At 39.4% G+C, this 22,468-nt stretch overlaps 1 protein-coding gene across 1 annotated transcript in view; it reads left to right on the plus strand.

Moving 5' to 3' along the window:
• The window catches only part of SLC49A4 (solute carrier family 49 member 4), a 66,227-nt gene that overhangs the window by 25,548 nt on the left and 18,211 nt on the right, over positions 1–22,468 (plus strand). The window contains exons 3-6 of the mRNA XM_059476062.1: positions 8,957–9,219; positions 14,673–14,802; positions 19,845–19,953; positions 20,570–20,637. Of these exons, the coding sequence (XP_059332045.1) occupies positions 8,957–9,219; positions 14,673–14,802; positions 19,845–19,953; positions 20,570–20,637 (570 nt within the window). The remainder of the gene's footprint in view (positions 1–8,956; positions 9,220–14,672; positions 14,803–19,844; positions 19,954–20,569; positions 20,638–22,468) is intronic.

The raw sequence follows: 22,468 nt of genomic DNA on the forward strand, positions 1-22,468 counted from the left end.
ATGCCTCTGTAATGTAACAGTTTATCTTGTTTTTATTACTTCCATCAGCTTCATCTTGTACACAGAGTTTATTTTTTAACCTCTGTTCCAAAGCATTTGTTTTAGATAAGAGGTCCTGTATTCTGAAGTGGTTATGATTTTTCCCAGCTTTGCTTATTCGTTGATGGTGGTGGGGGGTGATTTAGTGTCCCTCTGGCTGCCCAGTGGTCCCGCCTGCCACTGCTGGGGCCACGTGTCCTGTGATGCACCAGCAGCTCCTGATCAGCTTGGGGGGCAGCCACATTGGCTCCTCCTTCAGCTGGATCAGCCCTCGTGCAAAAAGGAGATGACTTGACAGCTCTGGTCATAAATGCTCTTTTCCTTGTGCTCCTGTCCTGGACTTTGGCCGTGGCACTGTGGGTGTCACCCACCTGCAACCAGCGTGCATGCTGAATTAGCAATTTACAGACCCTCTGTAAATTCTTGGAATTTTAAAATTATCTCAGAAGGGGCTTGGTATTGCAGCAGTATTTAGTGGGCAGCACTTCTACAAGGCCTCAGTTAGTGCAGGCCTGTTCTGGAAGGGAAGAGGATTTATATTCTCTGTGGGATATTTAGCTTCATCTCATATAATGGCAGGTGGTATCCTCAACTGTAGAACGCTTTTAATTTTTTAATCATACTGAGCTCTTTGCCTTAGTTTGTGAGTCATATTATGGTGGCTAATTTCTGTCCTTAAAGAATTCATATTAATCAAATTTATATTGAAGTTGCTGCATTATAATCAAAACACCCTCTTGCTCTTTCACTTGCTTAAGAAAAATTATTCAGGAATATTTAAATAGGTCTTGTTTATCCCATTCTTTAATTTGCTGCATCTCCTGTACACTCCTACTCTTTTACTAAAAAATCCTACTTAGGACCTCTTTTATACTAAGTAATCTTAATCAGCTTTCTCCCACAGCAGCCCAAATAGCAGCCAGTCCTGGTGCACTTCCCTGATAATTTTTTTCAGTAGGTTTTGCCTCATTAGCCCATAATGTAATTGCCTACTTCGTGTTTACAATGTTGTGTACTTTGGATCTGTTCATATTTGATGAGCATGTCCTCTATTAGTGTTGCTTTAAATATTTCTTCTTTTAGTAATGGGTTTGTGGAGTTGGTTAGTTTTAAATGAAAAACAAGAAAACAGAACTTAATAAAAAAGCCCCTCAGCTTTGACTTTATGTGCCTTTATCTTTCAAACCTGGATAAAGTGAAGAACTCCCCCCACAGGTGTGTGACAGGTGTGATGGCTGCACAATAGCACAGTGTGAGGATGCAAGGGAATTTGTCACCACAGTGCCAGGGGGTCTCACTGCACACCCACCTCATCCCTTTCCTCTGTCAGGATGTGTGATGGACACCTCAGGCTCTTTGCCTGAGATTGCTGCTTCCTCTCCTTGCAAATACTTGTCTCTCTCAGCAGGCTCTCAGTAATAAGTTTTGGAGTAACTCTGGTTTTCCAATCCTTTAAATTTAATCCCCAAACTCACTAGCTTTCAGACCATTGTAAATGTGTTTGCTGTTTTCTTTAAGTGTGGGAGAAGGGCCGTGAGGCTGGGATGCCTGGGATGGAGATGCTGTGTCCCCTTCTAAGCCCACTCCCATGGTGGTCTGACTGACTGTGCCGGGGCCATGGTTCATACAGGGGTAAAACATGAGCCTAATTCCTGATGAAAATGACAAAATGTGCATTTCTAAGTTTTTCTTTTTTTTTTTTCATTCTATTTCTGGAGATAATGTACCAAACAATGACTCAGGCTTTGTGCTTTCAATAATATTTCTTACTGATCGGGGGAAAAAACAGCTTTAAATTATTCCACATATCAATGGTCACATGCATCAAAAACAAGCTAAAAAAAAGCTAATGGCCTCAATCCATGAATATCCAGAAGGCAGAAAGCTTTTATAGTATAAATATATCATTTAATGAAAATACCGAAAGGAAGTGCATTTCCATGAAATTCATCTATAGAATGTTATTTTTAATAGATGAATTCATTGCTTTACCCAGAGGTATTTTTCTTTCCAGTCTTTTTCCAGACATAGAGCCTTGGTTGTTCTCTCTTTGGGGTATAAACAAAACATCATTTGCATTTGTCACACAATGTAGCAGTGAATTGCAGCAAAGCATGAATTTGACCTCCCTAATTCTCTTTGCCCTAAAAGTACCTGAAAAAGTTCCTCTTACTAGGAGGTTCTTTTGTTATATTTATTTTTGTGAGTTTAAAGGAAAAGCTCTGTCCACTTCTAGTAGCTTGATTGTGAAAAATCAGAAGTGGTTGTTGACAGAACTAATGTTGGTTCCCTCTGAGGTATAATCAGTCTCCTAATATATAATGTGGGTAAGCCCATGGCTTTTCATGTGCCTTTTTTTGGGCAAGCAGTTTGCATCACACATCAGTATAGACACTCTAGAGTAGGAGGTATTTGCTTGCTTTGTTGCCATGAAGTGACACTAAGTTCAATAGCACTTCAAAAGTTCTCTGAAGTCCTCCAGTGGAAGGGTCTCTTTCATTTGCTTCCAGGAGCTCCCACAATGAGCTAATCACTTCATAAACCTGTTTGTCTTCCAAATTAGCAAGAGCTGAACAATCCACTTGTTTCAGTGAATGAAATTGTCAGGCATGTGAAAGAAATATTAGCCATCCATTTCTATAAAACATCGACTTCTTTATCCAGAATTGCTTTTTGTTTTCATTTTTAGGCTCAGCAGTTCATGTAGTAACCTTTTCGACAGTAAGTGGCACACTGTAGCCCTGTCTTCCTGCAGAATCAGCACTTTTTGTGACTTCCTTGCTCCTCACACTTTCCCCAAGAGTGGCAGAACTGAATTGCAGCTTATATGTGTTGTATTTGCACAGAAGTTTGAAAGTGACTAAGTGGTCAATTCTCATGGCAGCAAGTGGGAAAAGCAGGGTGGAAGTTTCACAAACAAAACCTGCACCAGAATCTCCTCTTCTCAGGGCTCTTGAAATGAGCTCTGCTTCTTCCTAAGATGCAAAGGGATTGAATTTTCCACTTGGGCTGGAAAATTGTCATTGTGTTTAGAGAGTCAGAGCAACACACTGGGGTTGGCAGCCCTGCTCTGCACTGTATTGTCTGCCAAAGAAAAGGTGAAAATGCTTTTTCCACACTGTGAATCAGTTAAAATTCTGATCCAACTTCTCCAGTCTTAGCCTTTCCAGAAAAGGTTCACTTTACATATCTTAGAACTGAACTTTGGATACTTATTTTAGTGTTGTGGGTTTTAAATCCGTTGTATCAAAAGTAATTTTTGAGTAAGTAGTTCTCCTTCCAGTGTTGCCTTTTTTCCCCATCTGAGAGCAGAAACTAATGAGATTTTCTTTCATTTAAAATTCTCCTAAGTCCAGGCATTAGACACACAGTGGTAGGAACACTACATGTCTGGATTTTTTACCTAGAAAAACCACTTATGTAACACACAGCTTTTAAACAGCTTGACAAATCCAGTACCTGATGTGACTGTGACCATGCATGCAAAGTTTCAACTTGTACAAGGAGAAAAAGAAAAATAAACCCGACTGTAAATGGAAGTGCTTTCCCATCTTAACTGTATGGTATTATCATCAGTCACTAGAACCTTTTTCCAGTGTAATCTCACTTTTTTCATACCCAGTTTGCTCAGGTATATTGTAATTCCAGCATTTATAGCCTTTCATGGTTTTCTTTGTTGCTGCCTGTTAGGATATTTTAACAGTCACTGCAAGAAGTGAGTAAAACAGGTACAGCCAGGTCAGTTCTTGATACAAGTATCAAATCTTCTCAGGGAAGTGGTGAAAAGTGCATAATTAAAGTTATTTATAATGTGACTTGATAAAAAAAATTGGGAAGGAGGTGACAGTATAGTACAGTAAGAGTTTTTCTTCTCTAATTTCTATTGCTATATTTGAACTGTCCCTTGTACTATATTTTTGCAATTCAGAGGCCAGTTTAGGAACAGAATTGATCTTTATTTTGTGCAGAAGTGTGTGGTGTGTCCATATGTGTATTTTCTTAGATAGATACATAATGTAAATATGTAAGTTACTCATTACTGTGATGTTCTGCCATGTGATATTTCACACTACCATTTACCATAATTCCTCAAATTATTATTTTTTTCTTTATAAGGGCTCATAAAGGGCTCACGTTCAATTGCAAATTGCAAGTTTGGCAGAGCACATCAATTCATTACCAGGGAGGTCAGATGTTAAAAACCCTGACATATCAAAATGAGTGCTGACCTGGTCACTGAGACAGTTAGAAACAAAATATTTTAGATAGATGTTTATTTCCTCAATTTTGCTTTAAGCTACAGTCATCAATTATTTTGTAAGTCGAGAATGAATTTCTGGTGTAACTTTTTTCCAATTTTCTCTTTCATGATTATGATTAAAAAGCCTTCTGCTCATGTTATTTCCTGTCATTTGACCTCAATAGCTTTCTGCTTTTTGATACATGAAAATAATTAAATTATGATTGGATAAATAACACATCTGAAAACAGCACTGGGAAAAATAACAGATGAATATTACACTTTATAGTGCAATGAGACTGAGAAATGTTTTTCCATCTGGGTAAGATCCTGAGCTAAAGTTATCTTTTCATCCCTTTCCTCAGGAAAGAGAAAACTTGTGCAGTATGAAATTGGAATAGTGATGGGGAAAAGGCAGCTCCTCTTTGCACCTTTCCAGTAGCAGAAACAAGAAGAAAATCAGGGGATAACAGAAACAAACCTCTCTTGGTCTTGGGGCAGTTTTTAGCACTGATGGTGTATGAGAATAGACTCACAGGCTGTGAGACCAAAATCTAGTGCAGTGCTGATAAGATGTTGTAACAAACAGCAAAAAGCCACCAATACTGTTATGTTCATATTGCTCTGTCAGGTGGAGCAGCTGCTACATACATCTTAGTAAATGCTCTGAATTGCATTTGGAATCTCTCATCCCTGCCTCTCTGGGGAAATGAGTTAAAGATGTGCAGAAGAACCATGCAAATAATCTTTTTCTCAGGAAAAAGTAGCTTAATTCAAGTCAGTATTGAAAAAGAGATAAAATAGGGTTTAAGCTGTTATCATATGCAGAGATATTTGAGGTAGTAGTCTGTATATTGATGGCAATTTAGTCTGAAAATAAGTGTTTATTAACTCAAATATGTTGGACTTGAGAAATTAAACAATATGAAGATAAGAGATGCTCTACCCTGAATGATAATGTCAGGCTTGGTAAATGCCAAAAATGCAAATCTGTGAACAGACCACACCAGCCAGGACAAGGAGAGAGAGCAGCCAGGAAAACACCCACAGAAGACACTTTGAGAGAGGCAAAATTGGCTCACCCTCTGAAAGAAAACCAAAACAACAAATCCAAAACAACAAAGACAAAAGGCTAATATAGAATTTAAATACTGGATTAAGTTGCTACTTTATCCCTCGGGATCTGCAAAGTAAAATTAACATTTATTGCTCCCTTTGAGTATAAGATTGGTTATAGAGCTTTATTCAGATGATGGAGTTTGATAGACATAATCTAAATCTGAAGTACATGGTAGGAATATGTTTGTGTAATCTTCAAAATATATAAACTGGGGCTTTTGTCTGATGGTTTATTTAGAGGTTTTTTTACAAAACTTTTCTTCTTCTGTCAGATGAAGTGCCTACATGATCATAGATTCTGCAAAACTATTGTACTCTTTTCTGATTTTACTGAGTTTTATTTGCCTTTAGGATGACTACAGAGGAGGCATATTTGGATTAAAACAATAACACCAGAGTGGTGTCAGTGAACAGAAGTGGTACTACACCTAAAGCTATGAAGGTTATTTTGTGGTGACACAGTTTTCCAAACATACAGTAACAAGAACATAATTTAAGCGTTAAATTCACTTTGGAACAGGAGGAAATACTAAAATAAAATCATTATATGTTGCAGTAGTTACCTTATTTGCTACTGAAATGCAGTTGTTTCTGGGGATGTGCTGTAGCTCTGCAAATAGCCTGGAACATTTTAAAGTTTGAGAATAACTACAGTGAGATAAGTAGAATGAAAATACCAAAGTGCACAAGGATACCTTGGTTTGTCCCAAATATACTGGAGAGTAACCATGGGGTATTGATGTAATATGTCCTCCAGAAAAATACCAGAGCATTGTTTATATAGTACTTTTTCTTTATTTAAAACCATTTCATTTTGGATTAGCATGTGTGAGAGTTTAACAAGCATTGACAAGGCCTGACCATGCCTTGGTGGTGTCCATCTGAAGCACATTATCAACACTAGTAATGAAATTTGTCATTTCTGTGTGAGCATTAAAAAATCTCCAAAAACAGTGAATTGCTTGTAAGTAAGAGTGGATATTATTTCTGTCCCAGCTCAGAAAGAGTTTCCTTTAGATGATATATAATAATGCTTCTTTTTTTGGATGTTTTTTATAAATTTTGTTTAAAAATTTAATTTCCAATCCACTGATAATCAGTAGCATCTACTCCTTTCTACTGTAATCGATCTTGTTAATTCTATAAAGAGTCTGTAGGCATTTCTTTTGCATATTGTGTTCCTTTGTGTGCTTGAAAAACTCCTGCCATACTGTATATTATTCAGCCATTTGTGGCTTGAAACCCTGCCTAAATGCTGGCTTATGTTTCCCCATTTTCAAGCCGGAGCTTTTTATGTCTCACAACTCAAGTCTTGCAGCAATAACACTGAGTTCCTGCTATGGTTAAAAAAACACCACCCATTTGAAAATATCATCTGCCACCACTTTATTGCACAATGAATAGATTTACTTTGGAGAGTTGCAATATCTCATGTGACTCTCTAGCTGTTTTTTAGGCATGAAGTTTTTATATAAGTTCTGAAATAGTTTTGCATTCTATGGCTGATTACTTTTTGAAAAAGTCAAAGTGGAAGATTTCTGACTGAATTCCGCAGGTAGGAGAGCCTTCAAAAAGTCCTTTTTGTATTTGTTCATTGTACTGCTATTAAGCCAAACTTTGCAGAGACTTCACTGCTTGGAAGTACTATCTCTGTTCTGTCACCAGCCTTATCTGTTAAATCCCAATGAGTGTGAAAAATGAGAAAAATCTGGGTTTACTTGGCTGTTTCAGCAGTGTGTTGAGAATGGCCAGATTGCTGCAGAAGATGACTCTCTTGGAAACCCTAACAGCCCAGCCTTCTCATCTGTAGATACACAGAGCTCATCTGAGTGTGTAAATAAAAATAAATAATGCAGTGAAAAAATATGCAGAGTATTTTGCTGAAGTGTTTCAATTTTGGATTTGCCATAACTAATTTAAATCTTCCGCTGGGATTTATGCAGGCAGGAGGGTCAGGTTTACAATGTTTATAATTTAAAGCTTTTCTGCTACTGCACCTTTTCTACTTTTATATCCTGTCATGATATCTTTTTGCTGGAAAGAAAGTTCTTTTTATTCCCTTTTCCTTTTCTGCTTTGAAGAGAACATTTGCTTCTCCTTTTATATGAGGTAATGAGATCAGAGTAGCTCTGGATTCTTTAAATCAATCTAATTTGGCTTCTTTTGGTGGATAGAATATCCTTCTTTTGCACAGGCCTTTCATTTCTTTGTGCAGCAGCTCCATTTCCAGCACTAGGTACCTGTGAAAAATGCGTATTTTATGATTGGTTTTTCTCAAATATTAAAATGAATATTATATGTGTTATGTTAGAAAGTTATGCTGTATTAATTTTCTTAAGTAGTGTGTTAAATATAGTTTTAAGTTATAATGTTAAAATAGAAACTATGCTATGTAAGATACTTTTTTTAAAGAAAGGACTTGCAGTGAGCTAGTTACCACAGGACACCTAAATCTTTCAGAGAAAAAGAATTTATTGCTCTGTTATCAGAAGAAATGAACTTCCTGCCTCGCTCAGCCCTGATGACGCCGTTAGGATTAAGAGGAAGAAGTTGACACTGACCAGACAGAATCCTGTGTTTAAATGGAATTTATGCATCACGTATGAGATGTATGAATATGCCACAGACTATTGTTTTTAAAGGTTAATCCTCTGTTAATGGGTGTCCTTTTCCGGGCTTTTGCTGCCCAGAAGAAGGTACCCAGACATCTGTAACTCTTTGTTTCTATTGTCTCATATTGTCCTAGTCTAAATTGTCCAAATTGTTATTACTCTAATCATATTACTATTTTTATAACCATTTTATTACTATTAAATGTTGGAACCCAGAACATCCCTCTGGCTGTCCTGAGCAGCCAAGACCCCTGCCAGGGGTCTCAGAGACCCTGGCACAGAGCCCAAAACACCTGTGGTTTTGATTATGACCCGTGGAGCAAATTACCAACCTTACATGAAGATCAGCAAGCCACAACAGTTTAGGTAGAATAATAGTGAAGCTATCACAGGGTGGAAAAGTAGATTTTGGCATTTTTGGTATGGGGGTTCAGGGGGCAAGATGGAGAGAACTGGGTGTGTCCAGCCTTTCTCCTTCTTCTTCTTCTTGGCCTTCATCTTCTGCTGTGATGTTGGCACTTACAGATTGGTTTAGAGTAGAAGCTCACTAAACCATAGTTTAGTAGGTATTGGAAAGTAATTGAAAACATTGTATACGTAGTTTTTAGTATAAAGACATAACACTGCCCCAGGGGCAGGCAGAGTGCCTGGAACTGTCCTGCTGGATGGACCTCGGCAGGACAGGAGAAAGAATTTTACAGATAAGATACAATAAACAACCTTGAGACCAAGAAATGAAGAGCTCTGACTCCTTCTTCAAGAGCCGGGCTGGGAAAAGAAACTTTGGAACTTTTCTCGGGGTCACTCTGACAAGCTAAAGATCCCGACAATTAAACTTTTAAAATTTTTAAAACGAGTGATTGGCGTTTTCCACAGTACCTCACGTGCCTATTTAATTCCCAAACCCCAGCGAGCGGTTCTCAGTGCCGTGTGCTCTGTCTCGCAGGCTGATCCACGGCGGGCAGCTGCTGAACGGGCTGGCGGGCCCCACGGTGATGAACGCCGCTCCCTTCCTTTCCACCACCTGGTTCTCCCCGGACGAGCGCGCCACGGCCACGGCCATCGCCTCGCTGCTCAACTACCTGGGCTCGGCCGCCGCCTTCCTGGTGGGGCCGCTGGTGGTGCCGCCGCCCAACGGGACGGCCCAGCTGGGAGCGCCCTCCAACACCCAGCACATCAAGGACCGCATCGAGGCCGTGCTCTACGCAGGTGAGACTAAACGCAAAATCTTCGTGCTCTCCTGTGTGTTGGTGCTTGAGATTCACTACCCTCTAGTGGCTGGTTTGCACAGGATCTAGTCTCTGCCTGGGGGAAGATAATTTAGTCAGGAGGATTAATTTTTTAAATAGCCTTTTGTACAGACTGACTTGAAAAGAAGTAGTTCGGTTGTTTGCATCGGCTGAACTTGGGAGAAATGTCTTCTTGGAGTTTCCCTGAGCTTCAAAACTGGTTTTTGCTTATTGAATTTTCATTAAAAATTTGTTTCCATGACAAGTTGGGTTTCTACTACTGTTTCTGTAAGGATGGAAATTCAATAGTCTTTTAGCATGAAATTCTATTCTGCATTAACTGAGCCTTAATTTATGACCTGCATGTGCCTTTCAAATGTGATTAGATAATTAGTATTTCAGAATCCACAGAATCAGAAACATTGAAATTAAAACATGATAGATTTTGGTTTTAGCTAAAACCACGTAATTCTTACTGGTGAGCAATTTCAATGAAGTGACAACAGTTTAGTGGAAAAAATCACTGATATAAAATTCGCCTGATAAAACTTGGGGTTTTTATCCTTGCTCTTTTTAATACAATGGTTTCTATGCCTCTTCCTGTCACTCAAAAAAATTAGCAGCAAACTTTAAGGAAATAGAATTGGTTAAGTGGCTAAAGTGTCTACATTCTAATTTTTAGTGAATATAATTTGGTACAGCATTTAAGAGTTGCATCTGATAGGGGTTTTCCCCTCTTATAATTGCATCCTCTGAAATCCAGCCAGGAGTTAGTCCTAAGTGTTCCAGAAGTCCTAACATATATATACTGTGTAGTTTATGTGGAAGTTTAGTGGATTGAGTTAGCTGTTTGTGATCATTTATTCCTGGACGTTATCCTTACGGAAATTTGTCAAGTTAATATTCCTGTTGGGCGAGGGCCACTTTAATGTTTGTTTTAAAGAAAGTGTAATAGAATTCGGATCATGAGTTCAGCAAGTATTTTTGAGTAAGCTACTTTTTACTGGACTCAAATGGAACAACAAGGAAATTCAGGTTTAGCTAACCCTTTTTCACAAGTAAATATGGTGTTAGGCTCTGAAAATCTCCTGGCAGATGAAAATGTCTGATGTGAAAGAAGGAAAAACGAAAGTAAGTCAGGTTTTGTCCTGAGGAGCCCTATATAAGGGGAGGAAAACCATAGCAATTAGAGAAGTGCTGTAGCTCTCCCTCTGCAGATTTTACAGGGAGAGGAAAGAATTCATCTGCCTAAGGAAATACCTGCTGTGCTTGTAACCACTGTTTAGAGTCTGGTAGCAGTAGAAATGTTGCCTTCAGCAGTGCATCAGATTCACATTCTCTTCTGTTCTCTTTTGGGAGGTTTTCCTAAGCATTTTCCTCAGAAACAGGGACGGATGTTGCCACCAAGGTTCAGGTCTTGCCTGCCTCACACCTCAGCAGGGCTCTTTCTACTTTTTTGATCTGGCAAGGATGTGGGAACACCCTTGTAGACCTGTTTGGGATCACTGGTCCCAGCAGGCAATGATTCTGCAGCAGCTCTTCAGCTTCCTAGGAATTGTGTTTTGTGGGGCAGCTGTATTTTTCACTTAGTATTTGAACGTGCTTTGAACAGAGATAGTTTCTTTGTGCTGGTGTTTGTGTCCTATGGGATGTGTATTTTCAGGAGCTGCAAACCCTGTAGCTGTTCAGACAATGACAGAGAGCTGCTTTGTGAACATTGCTGGCCTGCAGTGAATCACAGTAATGATGGAAAACCTCCAAGTGGTTTAAAATTGCTAAGAACTGTCAAAGAGGAGTTTGCTTTGAATCCCTCGTGGGATTTGTTCTGTCTCAGCTTAGCCCTGTTTCCCTGGAGAGCTGAAGACACAAGGTTCCTCTGACTGCTGCCCTGTGCTCTCTTGTGCCACATGGGGTCCAGAGGTGGAAGGACAGCTGCTCTGTGGTGGGTAACAGTGAACAGACAGCTCTGTTCACCTGTGGGACAAAAAAATACCTGGTAGGTGTGGTAGGGTACTATTTGTCCTTTTGAACAGCTGCGCAGAAAACTAGGCTCAGATTGACATCACAGATTAGAAGCAAAGATTTTGCAGAATGTAGAAGAGCAAGAATTGCTGGACAGAAATGTCCCACTTCCCCACTTCTTCAGCCAGTGTGGTCAGGTTTGGTGACTTGTTCTTTCAGATACTATGGGAAAGCCAGTTTCACAGGGTAAGCACTCTGCATTTCTAATGAGCATGTTGCTTTTGTGCGAGCTAGCATTAAATAAGCAGCCTCCAAAAATTAGATGATGTCTTTTAAAAGACAGTAACGATGTGAATTGTTGACTTGGGATCAGTAGTGTGCCAACAGTGTGCAGATTTTCCAAGGACTTAAGCTCAAACATGATTACGAAGCAATTGCTTATAAACCCATTCTGAAATTGCTCTGTTAAGTCCAGTCTCTTCTGTGTTTTAATAAATTGCTGTTCCTTTAGCTCAAACATGGACTCAGAGCTCAGCTGAATTGCCACAGCCTCTTTCTATGTCATCCGTGTTGCTGCACATTCTGGTTCACAGCTCAAGTAATATGGGTGTAGCAGATCAGGATTGAATTGTATTACCTGGATCGTGTAAGGAATGAGTTATTCCAGACTGCAGCCAGAGCCTTTAGCTTTGTACTTTCCTAAATATCAATGTAAAATTATTATTTGTTAAAAAAAAAAAAAAAGAGGGGTGTGTGTAAGGGGCCCTCATGCACCCTGGAATATTCCCACAGAACAAGGTGGGGAGGAGAGCTTTTGGGATTGAAGAGGTTTTTGTGCTATGAGTAGCTTGTCTGAAGGAAAAATACTTTGTTATCAAGGAGTCTTGAACCTCTTTTTTTTTTTTCCCTTTCTTTCTTTGTTTTTTTGTTTTTTTTTTTTTTTTTTTTTTTTTTTTACACAAGCATCATGGTGCCTGCTTCCTAGGCTGTGATGCAGGCATCTCTCACATCACAAGTCACTGTGGTGTGATACCCAGCTTTTGTGAAGCATTCCAGTTTCACTCCTCAACAAGTACACAGATGTGTACATATCTGTGTCTCTGCACACTAATTTATGAGTTGCCCCATTTAATGTACTTTGCCTTGTTTGAGAGCATTCATTGCACTTTTGAGAAGCTGGCAGCTTCTAAAGAAGAGCCTCTCTCTTGTGACTGCAGCTCCCTCGTTCTCAGCATTGACCTATTTCTTACCTTCTCAATTTTGCTTCCGCTCACTACTTACCTGCCCAGGAAAAGTTTTAGATTGTATTCCTCTTTCTCTAATCTGGTAAATTAAATTATGGCAATAAGGGTGTAGGTTTCTTATTGAGGAAGGATTTCAATACATTAGATGTGTTTGGCAGTACCTGGACTTTTGTTAGAGGTGTAAGTATTGTATACAAAGCTAAGATGGCACTAAAAACTCATATTCTTCAACAGAGGGAGATGCTTTTGTTTCCACTGTGAATTTATCACTTTTCATTTAGGCATGGAGCAGAGCTATCTAGGCAAATTTGTTAGCCTGAAAAGTATAACACTGGGAAACATTAAAGAGTTGCAAGAAGGTACTGCAAGGACAGCATCCTGAACTTAGTAATTAAAAAAAAAAAAAAAAAGACAAAAAAAGAAAAAAAAAAGGTTACTGTACTGCTCCTACTACAGCAATTTGACTGGTAGAAATCTTGAGGCAGTGCACAGATGGGCACCTGTTATGAAATATTTCTGTGATTTAAATATTTCTGTGATTCTGCAGAATAAAACTTGGCCTTTCCCCTTGCAGTATGAGAAGGGCACTTTAGTACCTTGGACAAAATTGATGGGATTGTGTGATCACATTCTTGATTGGCTATACCTATCTGCAATCTTAAATCTTCCTTTAATATGTGATTAAAATGTGTGTAATATATATGTCTGTAAACCTGTATGTAAACTAGAGGCAGGAGGTGGGGAGATAAACAGCTTTTACTAAAGAGCTGTGTAGAATCATCCTGTAGTGACAGAGCATCTCATCCCTTTCTTAGGTCTGGGGTGATCAGTTACTGCCAGGTCTTTATTCAGTGATCATGGTGTCCAAAACAATGTGCACAAAGATAGAAATTAATCTGTTTTCTGAAGAGCAGAGGAGTAAGATCGAGTTTAAGTGCCCTTGGCCCTTGAAACATGCAGCTACACCACAGCAGGAAAAGAGACACCAAGTAATTCAAAATGAGTCCTTTAGTATTTGATGATGAAAAATGGCATTGTCACACTCCCGATATGCCTTTTTTCCCATATGCCAAATAGAAGCATTCATTTCCCTTCTCCATCTCCAGCTGATCCATTTAGACTCTGAGTGTTATTTACTTTTCAGTTTCCTGAATTTATTTTCTTCTAGTTTAGCAGAAGACCTGGCAAAGTGCCATGTTCATACTGATTTATTAAAAAAGAGAAGAAAAAAAAGAAAATTAAGGCAATTGAGTATCCAGCTCTGCTGGAATTTATTTGTGCTGTCAGTGAACACTCCTTTGTTATAAGATCACAAGTTCTTTTAAGATAACACTTCAGCTATACATTTTTCTCTCTATCAGCAAAGAATCTTGTTTTCAAAGGCAATAGGAGAAATACTGGGATTGAGGACTGTGGAGAACATGATATATATTGTAAAAGGCCTGTAAAACAAATTAATTAAACTGACTGTGGGTAGAGTTGTTTCTCTTCAGAATGTCTGCTCATGGGACTTACTGTTTTCTATGAAGTGCTCATCACTTCTCAAGCTCAGGTTCAAACTTCTGCTATGAAATTTTTCAAAGATTTGGAATTCCTGCTGCTAAACAAGCAGAGCATCCACAAACAGCTGTATTCTTTCTTTTTCCCCCTCTTACCTGCACTTTTTCTATTCATGAGCCATGGTTGCTTCTGCCCTTTGCTCTTTATATTCTGTTGCCATGTAGTACTGTTTGTGTTGGAACTGCTGCCTTGCTTGACCTTTTGTTTGCCTTCATCATCTTGTGCAATGAATAATTGTTATTGCATGCCCTGGGGCTTCCCCAGTCCCATCTGTTTCAAGTCTCTAGCATGCTGTTACCTGCACTGAGCTACTTCATTGAAAGGAAACGTGGCCAAATCCTCATATTGCAGTTCTCTCTGAAGAGAAAAAGCAAAAGCTTTCCTTTTGCTTCACTGAGTTCTCTGTGTGTGAGCCTTGTTCTCTGCAGCACCTATCACTGGAATGGACTGCCAGTCTCACTGATTCTCCATCTCAATTTGAAATCTTGTTTGGGGAAGGAGAAAGAAATTCCTCCTTGAAGTTACGGAATTCTGTTGTCAGGAGCAGTCAAGCACTTGTGATGGGATTTATGTCTCAGAGGCGGGCTGATAACAGCACTGCAGTGAAATAAGTCTTTCAATGCTAACATCTGTTCTTGGTTTTGTTTTTCTTTGCCCTTCTGTTTAGAATTTGGAATGGTTTCCCTGATATTTTCTGCAGCGTTGGCCTACTTCCCCTCGCGCCCTCCGTTCCCCCCCAGCGTGGCTGCAGCGAGCCAGCGCCTCAGCTACAGGAGAAGTTTTTGCAGACTCTTAAGGTAGGACCTCATTGGGTTTCCACTTCAAAGCAGATCAGTGCCTAAGTAAATAAAAACAAGTGTGCTTTAATCTTCTCATTGAGCAAACAAGTCAGTTTGTAGTACTTTTAAACAAAATAAAATTAAATATTAATGTCAAGACATAAAAGGATGCTAACTGCTAAAGAGCAGACATTAAATTTTAAACCACTGTGTGTATCTCCACTCTTCATGCCAGTCCTTCAGCACCAGCAGTGCTTTAGTCATCCTGTTAGCATGGCTTTTCTTATGCAATGCTTCTGTTACATCAGGTTATACAAGGTTGTTAAAAGTGAGCAGTGAGAAAATAGTGAATAACACTGGGCAAAACTAACTTCTAAGTCGTTTTTTTCTGTACTTATTATATTGGAATGAATTTGGTGTTTACTTGTCTTTTGAAGGATTATTCAGCTGCTTTCATTCAACCATAGAAGCAATGAATGAATTATCTAAAACTGTTATATGATCTATTAAATCTCATTAATTGTACGTTAAAATATTAAGTGGGAATAGGAAAAATGTTTTCAGGTGTGTTTCTGGATAGGCTCAAAGGTGAGCTAGCTTGCTTTGAAGTTTTAGATTAAAGAAAAAGAGAGGTTATAAAGAAAGAGACATTATTGCAGCTTCTCCCTCTTGGGTTCTTTTGGTAAGACACAGTCCCACTTCCCCCAGTGTTTGTACAGTGTCTTGTGTAATGTAAATATGATCTGTGAGGAGTAGCTAAAGCAACTGTAATATTAAGGGTGTATAATTGTGAAGGCCATGCCCTGTAGAATGATACTGCACAGAGGAACTTCTGGGGCAAAGAAGAGCTGCTCCCCTGGTACAGAGTATGACTGACTTCACTGGGAAGCTTCTGACTCTTGCTGTAATTGTTTGTTGAGTGATGTAGGAGCTGAATCTGCATATAAAGGGTTGCTTGAAGCTCAATAATTGTGCAGCTTTAGACATTTAGTTACTGCAGGCCTATTGTGGGCTGTACTTTCAATAATTGTATTTAGAGCCAGTGAAAACAACTCATCCCTTGTCACTGGGTTTTGTTCTGTTTTTGGAGGCTTTTTTTTTTTTTTTTTGTTTGGGGGAGTAAATAGTTGGCAGGATGCTTAATCCTGTGTGTTCATCCTGGAGCAGGCTGGCACTCAGGAGGTGTGAGTACAGCTGGGTGGTTAGTCTGCTAAGTGACTGATTCAGGGTATTAAAAAATAGCAGTTCTCTTAAGGACACTTATCACACACAATAGTGCTGTTCTGCACCCAAGCTGATGTGCCGTTAGACCCTGCCTGAGGGCTGTGTTGTAAAAATGTTGCTGTTGAACAGAAATCCAAACAGCAACTGGCTTTGCAGGTGAAATATAAAATTTTAGTTGACACTGCTCCGTTTGGGAGTTTTATAACCATTAGATTCCATGTTTAAAGTGTTGTAAACAGTGAACCTGAGATACTGGTAAGGTCAGGATGTAAACGGCAAAGCTGGCTTACTGTTAACAATAACTAGTGAAACTTCAGAAAACAAACTGGGCTTTTCAGTGATGACTATAGTTTACAGTGTCTCCAAGAACAAAGAGGGCTTTTTTAAAATGTGGACAGGTAGATAATTATATCTCTCTTCCCTCGGGTCTTGCATTCTTCCATGCTACCCTTTATCAAAGGCACTTCTTCATTCCTCTGCACATGAAACAATCAACAGTTCATTATTAAGCCCACTTATCTTGGGGAGCTGTTCAGTAACAATCTGTCATGCAAGGGAGTTTTATAAAAGAAAATGGTATCTGCCATGCTTCAGGAGGAATCCATCATCTGGTTCATTAGGCTTCTACACTCTGTTGCCTGCCTAATCTAGGCTTCATCTTGGCTTAGAGAGCCTTTCTTTAGACTTGGTGGTGTAGACTGAAGGTAACCAGCAGATGAGTACCAGGAAATCATGATTTCCTTTTGTAGAATTACCCTTTGGTGTGAGAACTGTGTGTAAGGCACTCAGGATGTGTGTGAGCTGGTGGGCTGACCCAGCAATGCACCAGATACAAGCATGAGAATTGAGATGTTCATCATTTCTCTGTCTTCTCCACCAAGCTACAGTTTTATTACTTCAAAATAAAGCAACATTGAAGTCACTGACCTTTTCTCCTTGGACACCAAGGGGATCTATCACATCCTTGCAACTCCCATACTCCTTCATGCCTTCAGGTCCTTTGGCAGTCTTCTACGTGAGCTGCTTCTTGCAGAGTTATTACACCATCAGCAGAGGTCAGCCATCCCCTGTGGGCCCTTTTTGGGGGACTTTCTTAGGAACTTGAGTCTTCCTTCTGATTTGGAGGGTTCCTCCTTCTGACAGATTGTTACAATTAGTTGATGTCTCATTATCTCCTGATACCAGCTCTCTCAGTCTGCAGTGGGAGACAACAGATTGGTCATGGTTTGGGAGCTAAGCCCAAATCTTTTAACAGTCTATCACACACTGTGACAAGTGTAAGTTTGAATTTCCATTAGAAAATGTGCGGTGCCCTATCTCAGTTTCTTGGGTGAAGCAAATATGACTTGTATTTATTTCCCCAGTTCAGGATATTCCACAAACTTCAGTGGAAAAAAATTCTAATACAAGTAAATGGTTGATAAGTCTTAAAACCTGCATTTAAAAATGTGTTGTGATTTTTGATTTGAAGTAATAAGATACTTTTAGCCAGTTACATGGCTTTTATATTTTCTAGGGACTATGTAAGCAATTTTGAAATTTTGTATCAGGGATTTTATGCATCATTATTGCTTTAATGACACTTTCATCAACAACACCATCCAGTAATGGAAGCTGCTCAGAATGTGCCTGATGTTAATAGGCACTGTCAAAGTTACTCTGAAAAAGATGACTGACTTTGATGGGGCTCCCCTCTGAACCAGCCGTCTTACGGATTCTAGTGGCATTCGGTTTCTGAAAAAAACAGAATAAAAAATCAATTCATATCCCAGCAGAATGGTTTAGCAGGGAGGCTAATTCTGATATCCTGTCATTGCTGATAGGATGGAAAACAGTGTGGGTCCAACAGCTGATGGTGTGACAGACAGCACATTTTTCTACTTTCAGTGGAGCAATTGCAAAATTGCAAAAGCTGTGCACAAGTGACTGGAGCCATGAGAAGTGGAGCTGCTACTGAAGATATGTGTTTGGAATGACTTTAGGCAGCACGAGGTATTGCTGGGCAAGGGGGCAGAATGACACCTGGTGATCAGTATCTCTGTCACTGCAAGGCTCCCTTTCTCCTAGTCACCTTCCTTGTTGTGGAGACCAGGCAGGGGAGCAGGCTCTGTCCCTGGAGATTGTCATCATACAGAGCTGTTACTGTAGGAATTGGTACTCGGGGTTGGATGTGGCACAGAGCAGCTATCCCACATCACAGGCTGTCTGGTTGCTTGAGTGACAGAAAACAAATACACCACAGAAAACACTGCTCAAGTAAAGGACAAAATTCTCCCTCAAAAGTAGCTCATTAATGAAGTTGAGGTCCAGCTAGCCAAAGATTTTTAATATTCAGCCAAGTGTTATTTCAGAATACTGCATTCAGACTTGTTTCCTCTTAGCAATCCACAATATGGCTCTATAAGGTCCATGCAAAATTCCCTTTTATTTTATTTGACAAATGTTGAAATGGCTTTCTCATGGATAGTATTAAATAGCATCAAATACCAAGGTGATACAAGATAGACTAGGATAAGAGTATGGCATTCTTAAAAAAGGAGAAAAGTTGTTAGGAAGACAGTAGCATTCCGAGAAATATAACTAATGTATAGAAGAGCTGAAAGTTTGAGTGTTGTTTTTCTTTGCATTGAAAGATAAATCTGACACAAATGGTATTGAAAGCAGAGGATATGTTCATGGGATGGGAATGTGTTGTTCAAGAAGAGGATGTGTGAAAAAGAACAGTGGAAAAAGCACTGGCTGCTTGTGTTGTGTGCAGAGCATCTAAGGGAGTAAAACAGCGTAAGCTGAAAACTTACAAATGTTTTGGAGTGTAATTGAATCTCTCCCTCCCTCTTGGCTTTTGTAACTGTGTGCTATCAAATTGCCACTGCTTGCCAAGGAACTGGTACTGATCAGGATCAATTTTATGTAAATTGTTTTGACCAGAGGGAGCCATGTTTCAGGTTACACAGATACCCCATGGGATAACTGACCTTGGAATCACTGTAAAATCTCTTCAGTTTAAAATATCACTGTTTCAGATTCCAAAGTATATTTTCTTTCCCATTTGAGACATTTTTGAGGAAAACTTGGATTTCTCTTAGCAAGGACTTCACATTTGCTTTCAGTTATGGTGAATGGGGGAAATTGTTGGTTAAATTCCTGTTTAGCTCTATACATTGAAGATGATGATACAGCTTTGACTGTTTCACTTTCACTGAATACTAAAGGTTGAATAATTGGGGGGGGGGGGGAAGCAAATATGTTGACTATTTAGAGTAGAGTATTATAGCTGTCTCTTGTTTTTGTCAGTTCAAATTGTCACAATTTTCCACTCTTGCAACTGTATCTGTCTCATTTCCAGAGCTTTCCTTGTGTTTCACCAAAATAAAGAGAATTAAAACAGGCTTGGGGTTTTTTTGATCTTTTAAGTGCAGTTCAAGAGGGATGAATCTCTGATTTTATTTTTGAAATAAGCTTTTAATCTTTTAAATTAGTGCTTATTATTCCTAACATACGCTTAGGCTAAGTAGGTTGCCCATGCCAATGCATGGAAGAATTGCTTGCAGAAATGAGAAACATATGAGCCCAGCATGTTACAAAAATCTTTGAACTGTGTGGAGAGACTGGCTTTTTCTATTATCAGTGCTAAGGTGGTAGCATATCAGCCACTAGGAATTCAGTGGCATGGCTGGATTCCTTTCTTGTTTTCCCTGGCTCACTCCTGCTTCAGACCTTTTCTGATTTTCTTGATGGGCAGAATATAGATTCTAGGCTGTGATTTACTCTCCTGGCTAATCTTGGTGCAGTTTGTAATATAAGCTGAGGCTAATGGCCACGTTTTATCTTCCCAGCAATTTCCGATTCTTGATGATTGCTTTGGCCTATGCCATACCACTGGGTGTTTTCTCTGGCTGGTCTGGTGTTCTGGATTTGATATTAACACCCATTCATGTAAGCCAGGTAAGTATCTCCTGACTGATAATCAGCAGCTGTTTTGTAAGTGGCATGTTTTTATTTTGCACTAGCATGCAGTTTTATCAGATTTTTATGTTTAACATGCTGTTAATACGTATGGACCGCTTTACTCCCTGAAATTTTAAACAAAATGAACTGTACCTTTGGCATCCCAAAGTGTCAAAACTCTCCCTGCTGACTCTCCATCAGTGGTGAGTGTTTTCAGAACTGTACATGCCTTTTAACAAAAAGGAAGAAGTAGGTAAAAAATGGGAGTATTGTTGGCTGCTGCGTCTCTAGTGAAAGGAAATAATCTATGCATGGTAGAAAAGATGAAGTGGGGAGAAGATGATTTCTAAGCTTTTGATAGAGTATTATAAAAAAACAGAGTCAGATTCCATAAAGAGAGGTCACATTTAGGGCATAGACTACTTAGTCTTACTTTCTTGTGGTGAATTTATTTCCTTTCCCAGAAAAAGCCTTGCACTTTAGAATATTGTAGAGAGCTCTTGTTAGCAGTTTGGAGCTCCTGCCCAACACTTGTTTTGAAAGTAACACCATCTTGTTTTCTGAGCTTTAACACATTTCTCTATGTTCTGTTTTGTTTTTTTTTCCCTGTCAGGTGGATGCAGGCTGGATTGGATTTTGGTCTATAGTTGGAGGTTGTGTTGTTGGCATAGCAATGGCAAGGTAGGAATAATTACAGGTCCTTCTCCATTTCTTCAACTGTGATTGTCATTTAGTTTATCCTCTTAAGAACAGAACTTGTTTTCTCTCTCATCTTTCAGAAACTTGAAATGGAAAATTCCTTTTGGGTTTATAATGTGTTTCTAGTAAAGCAATAATTCATACCATCTTAGTGGTTGCTGGGGATTGAGAACTCCACATGCATATACCTGAATTTGAAAGTCAGATTCTTGTTCCTGACAATGGCTTCCTGTATGCTGCTTTTAAAGACAGCTCTGGTGAATTCAGCTGCATGGTATGAGGGGGAAGAACCTCATTGCAGCACATTTGGAAAGCATTGAAGAAATTTTCTGTCTCCTTCCATTAACACTTTTGGGCATATTGTTTCCCAAAAGCACAGGCAGCCTACCCACAATAACATTTTGTTCCCTCACAGAGAAATTATTCTGGGCCCATTTTGGGCAGGTTGCTGGATTCCTGCATAGCCTAACTATTTTCTGCTGTATCCTATGGGCTACAGTATGGGTGTGTTTGCTTTTTGTAAATACAGACACAGCTGTCTCTGACCATCATGAAAGCTGATGACACAGGGAGTGGAACAGCAAGAATAGGATTGCCCTTCCAAAAGGCTGATGTTTCTCATTCATTGAGGTCCACTTTAGGAAGAGGGATGGTGGGAGGGAGAAAAAGTCTTTTAGGAGGTCCCTGAGCAGTGAGTTTATTATGTGATTAAAACCAATCACATGTTCCCCCCTTGCTTTGGGATATCTGAGCATTGTCCTGGCTTCTCTGTGTCCACTCTTTAGATTCCATGTGCAGATATCTGCAATTGTTGCATCATCATGGTGCTGTGGATGGAGAGAGTGATCTTTTTAAGACTCTCTATTTTCTTTTGGAAACTCTCTTGTTTTCACTTGCTGTGCTTCATCAGAGTACACAATGCATAAAGAAATGTGAGGTTTCACATCCTGACGTTTTGCAGGCTGCCTAGCAACTGCAACAGGGAGAGGGAAAAACTCCTGACCTAGGGAAAAGAAACAAGTGCTTCTCTCCCATCCACTCCAGATGCAGGCCAAAGGACTTCATCTAGCCAAACAAAGTTCATGCCCTGATTTCCTCAAAAAAGAGTTGCTGTTGATTAGCCAGGCTCAGATACAATGTTCTCTCTGTAAGAGAGTAGATGTTTAAAAGCAACTGCTGCAAATGACACAGATGCCATAGGTTGCACGTTGAAGCAGGTAGACTGCCATTTTTCATCATGAGTTAATCTCTAGTATATTTGCAGCGTTTCAATAGTAGGGCTTTGAAGCTCACTTAACTTTACTGGGAGAGAATCTGCAAACTCTATGTCAACATGCAAATCTCAGTCTTTATGGTAGATTAATTTATTTAATATGCTGTCTGGGTTTACTTTCAGGAAATGCAGGCCATCCCTTTAACTGCTTCAAAATTGATTTCAAACCTTGTTGAATACCTGTATTTTGTAGCATTTAGTAAATTTAAGAAATACCAATAGTCTGTCTCCAAATATGTCTTTCTAACTTGGGCGATGCACAGTTCAGATGGGAGGGTTTGCATACAGAAAGGGAGGGAGGAGGTGATTTGTCACTTCTGATGGATGACTCTCCCTCCTAGGCCTATTCAGCATTTATCTGTGTAGGGTTGAATCAATGACGAGTCTGACTGTAATCTGCTGAAAGTTGTAATTAGGAAAATTAAGTAATGATTCTTGTCAAAGCTGACAAGTTGATATATTTCAGTGTCAGAACTGTGATTTGCCAAGCAAGCAGCTCTCTCCCTTATCCACCTCTCAAGAAGCTGTTAGTTTTGGGGT

This window comes from Ammospiza nelsoni, chromosome 7 (assembly GCF_027579445.1).
Source record: "Ammospiza nelsoni isolate bAmmNel1 chromosome 7, bAmmNel1.pri, whole genome shotgun sequence".
Lineage (NCBI taxonomy): Eukaryota > Metazoa > Chordata > Aves > Passeriformes > Passerellidae > Ammospiza > Ammospiza nelsoni.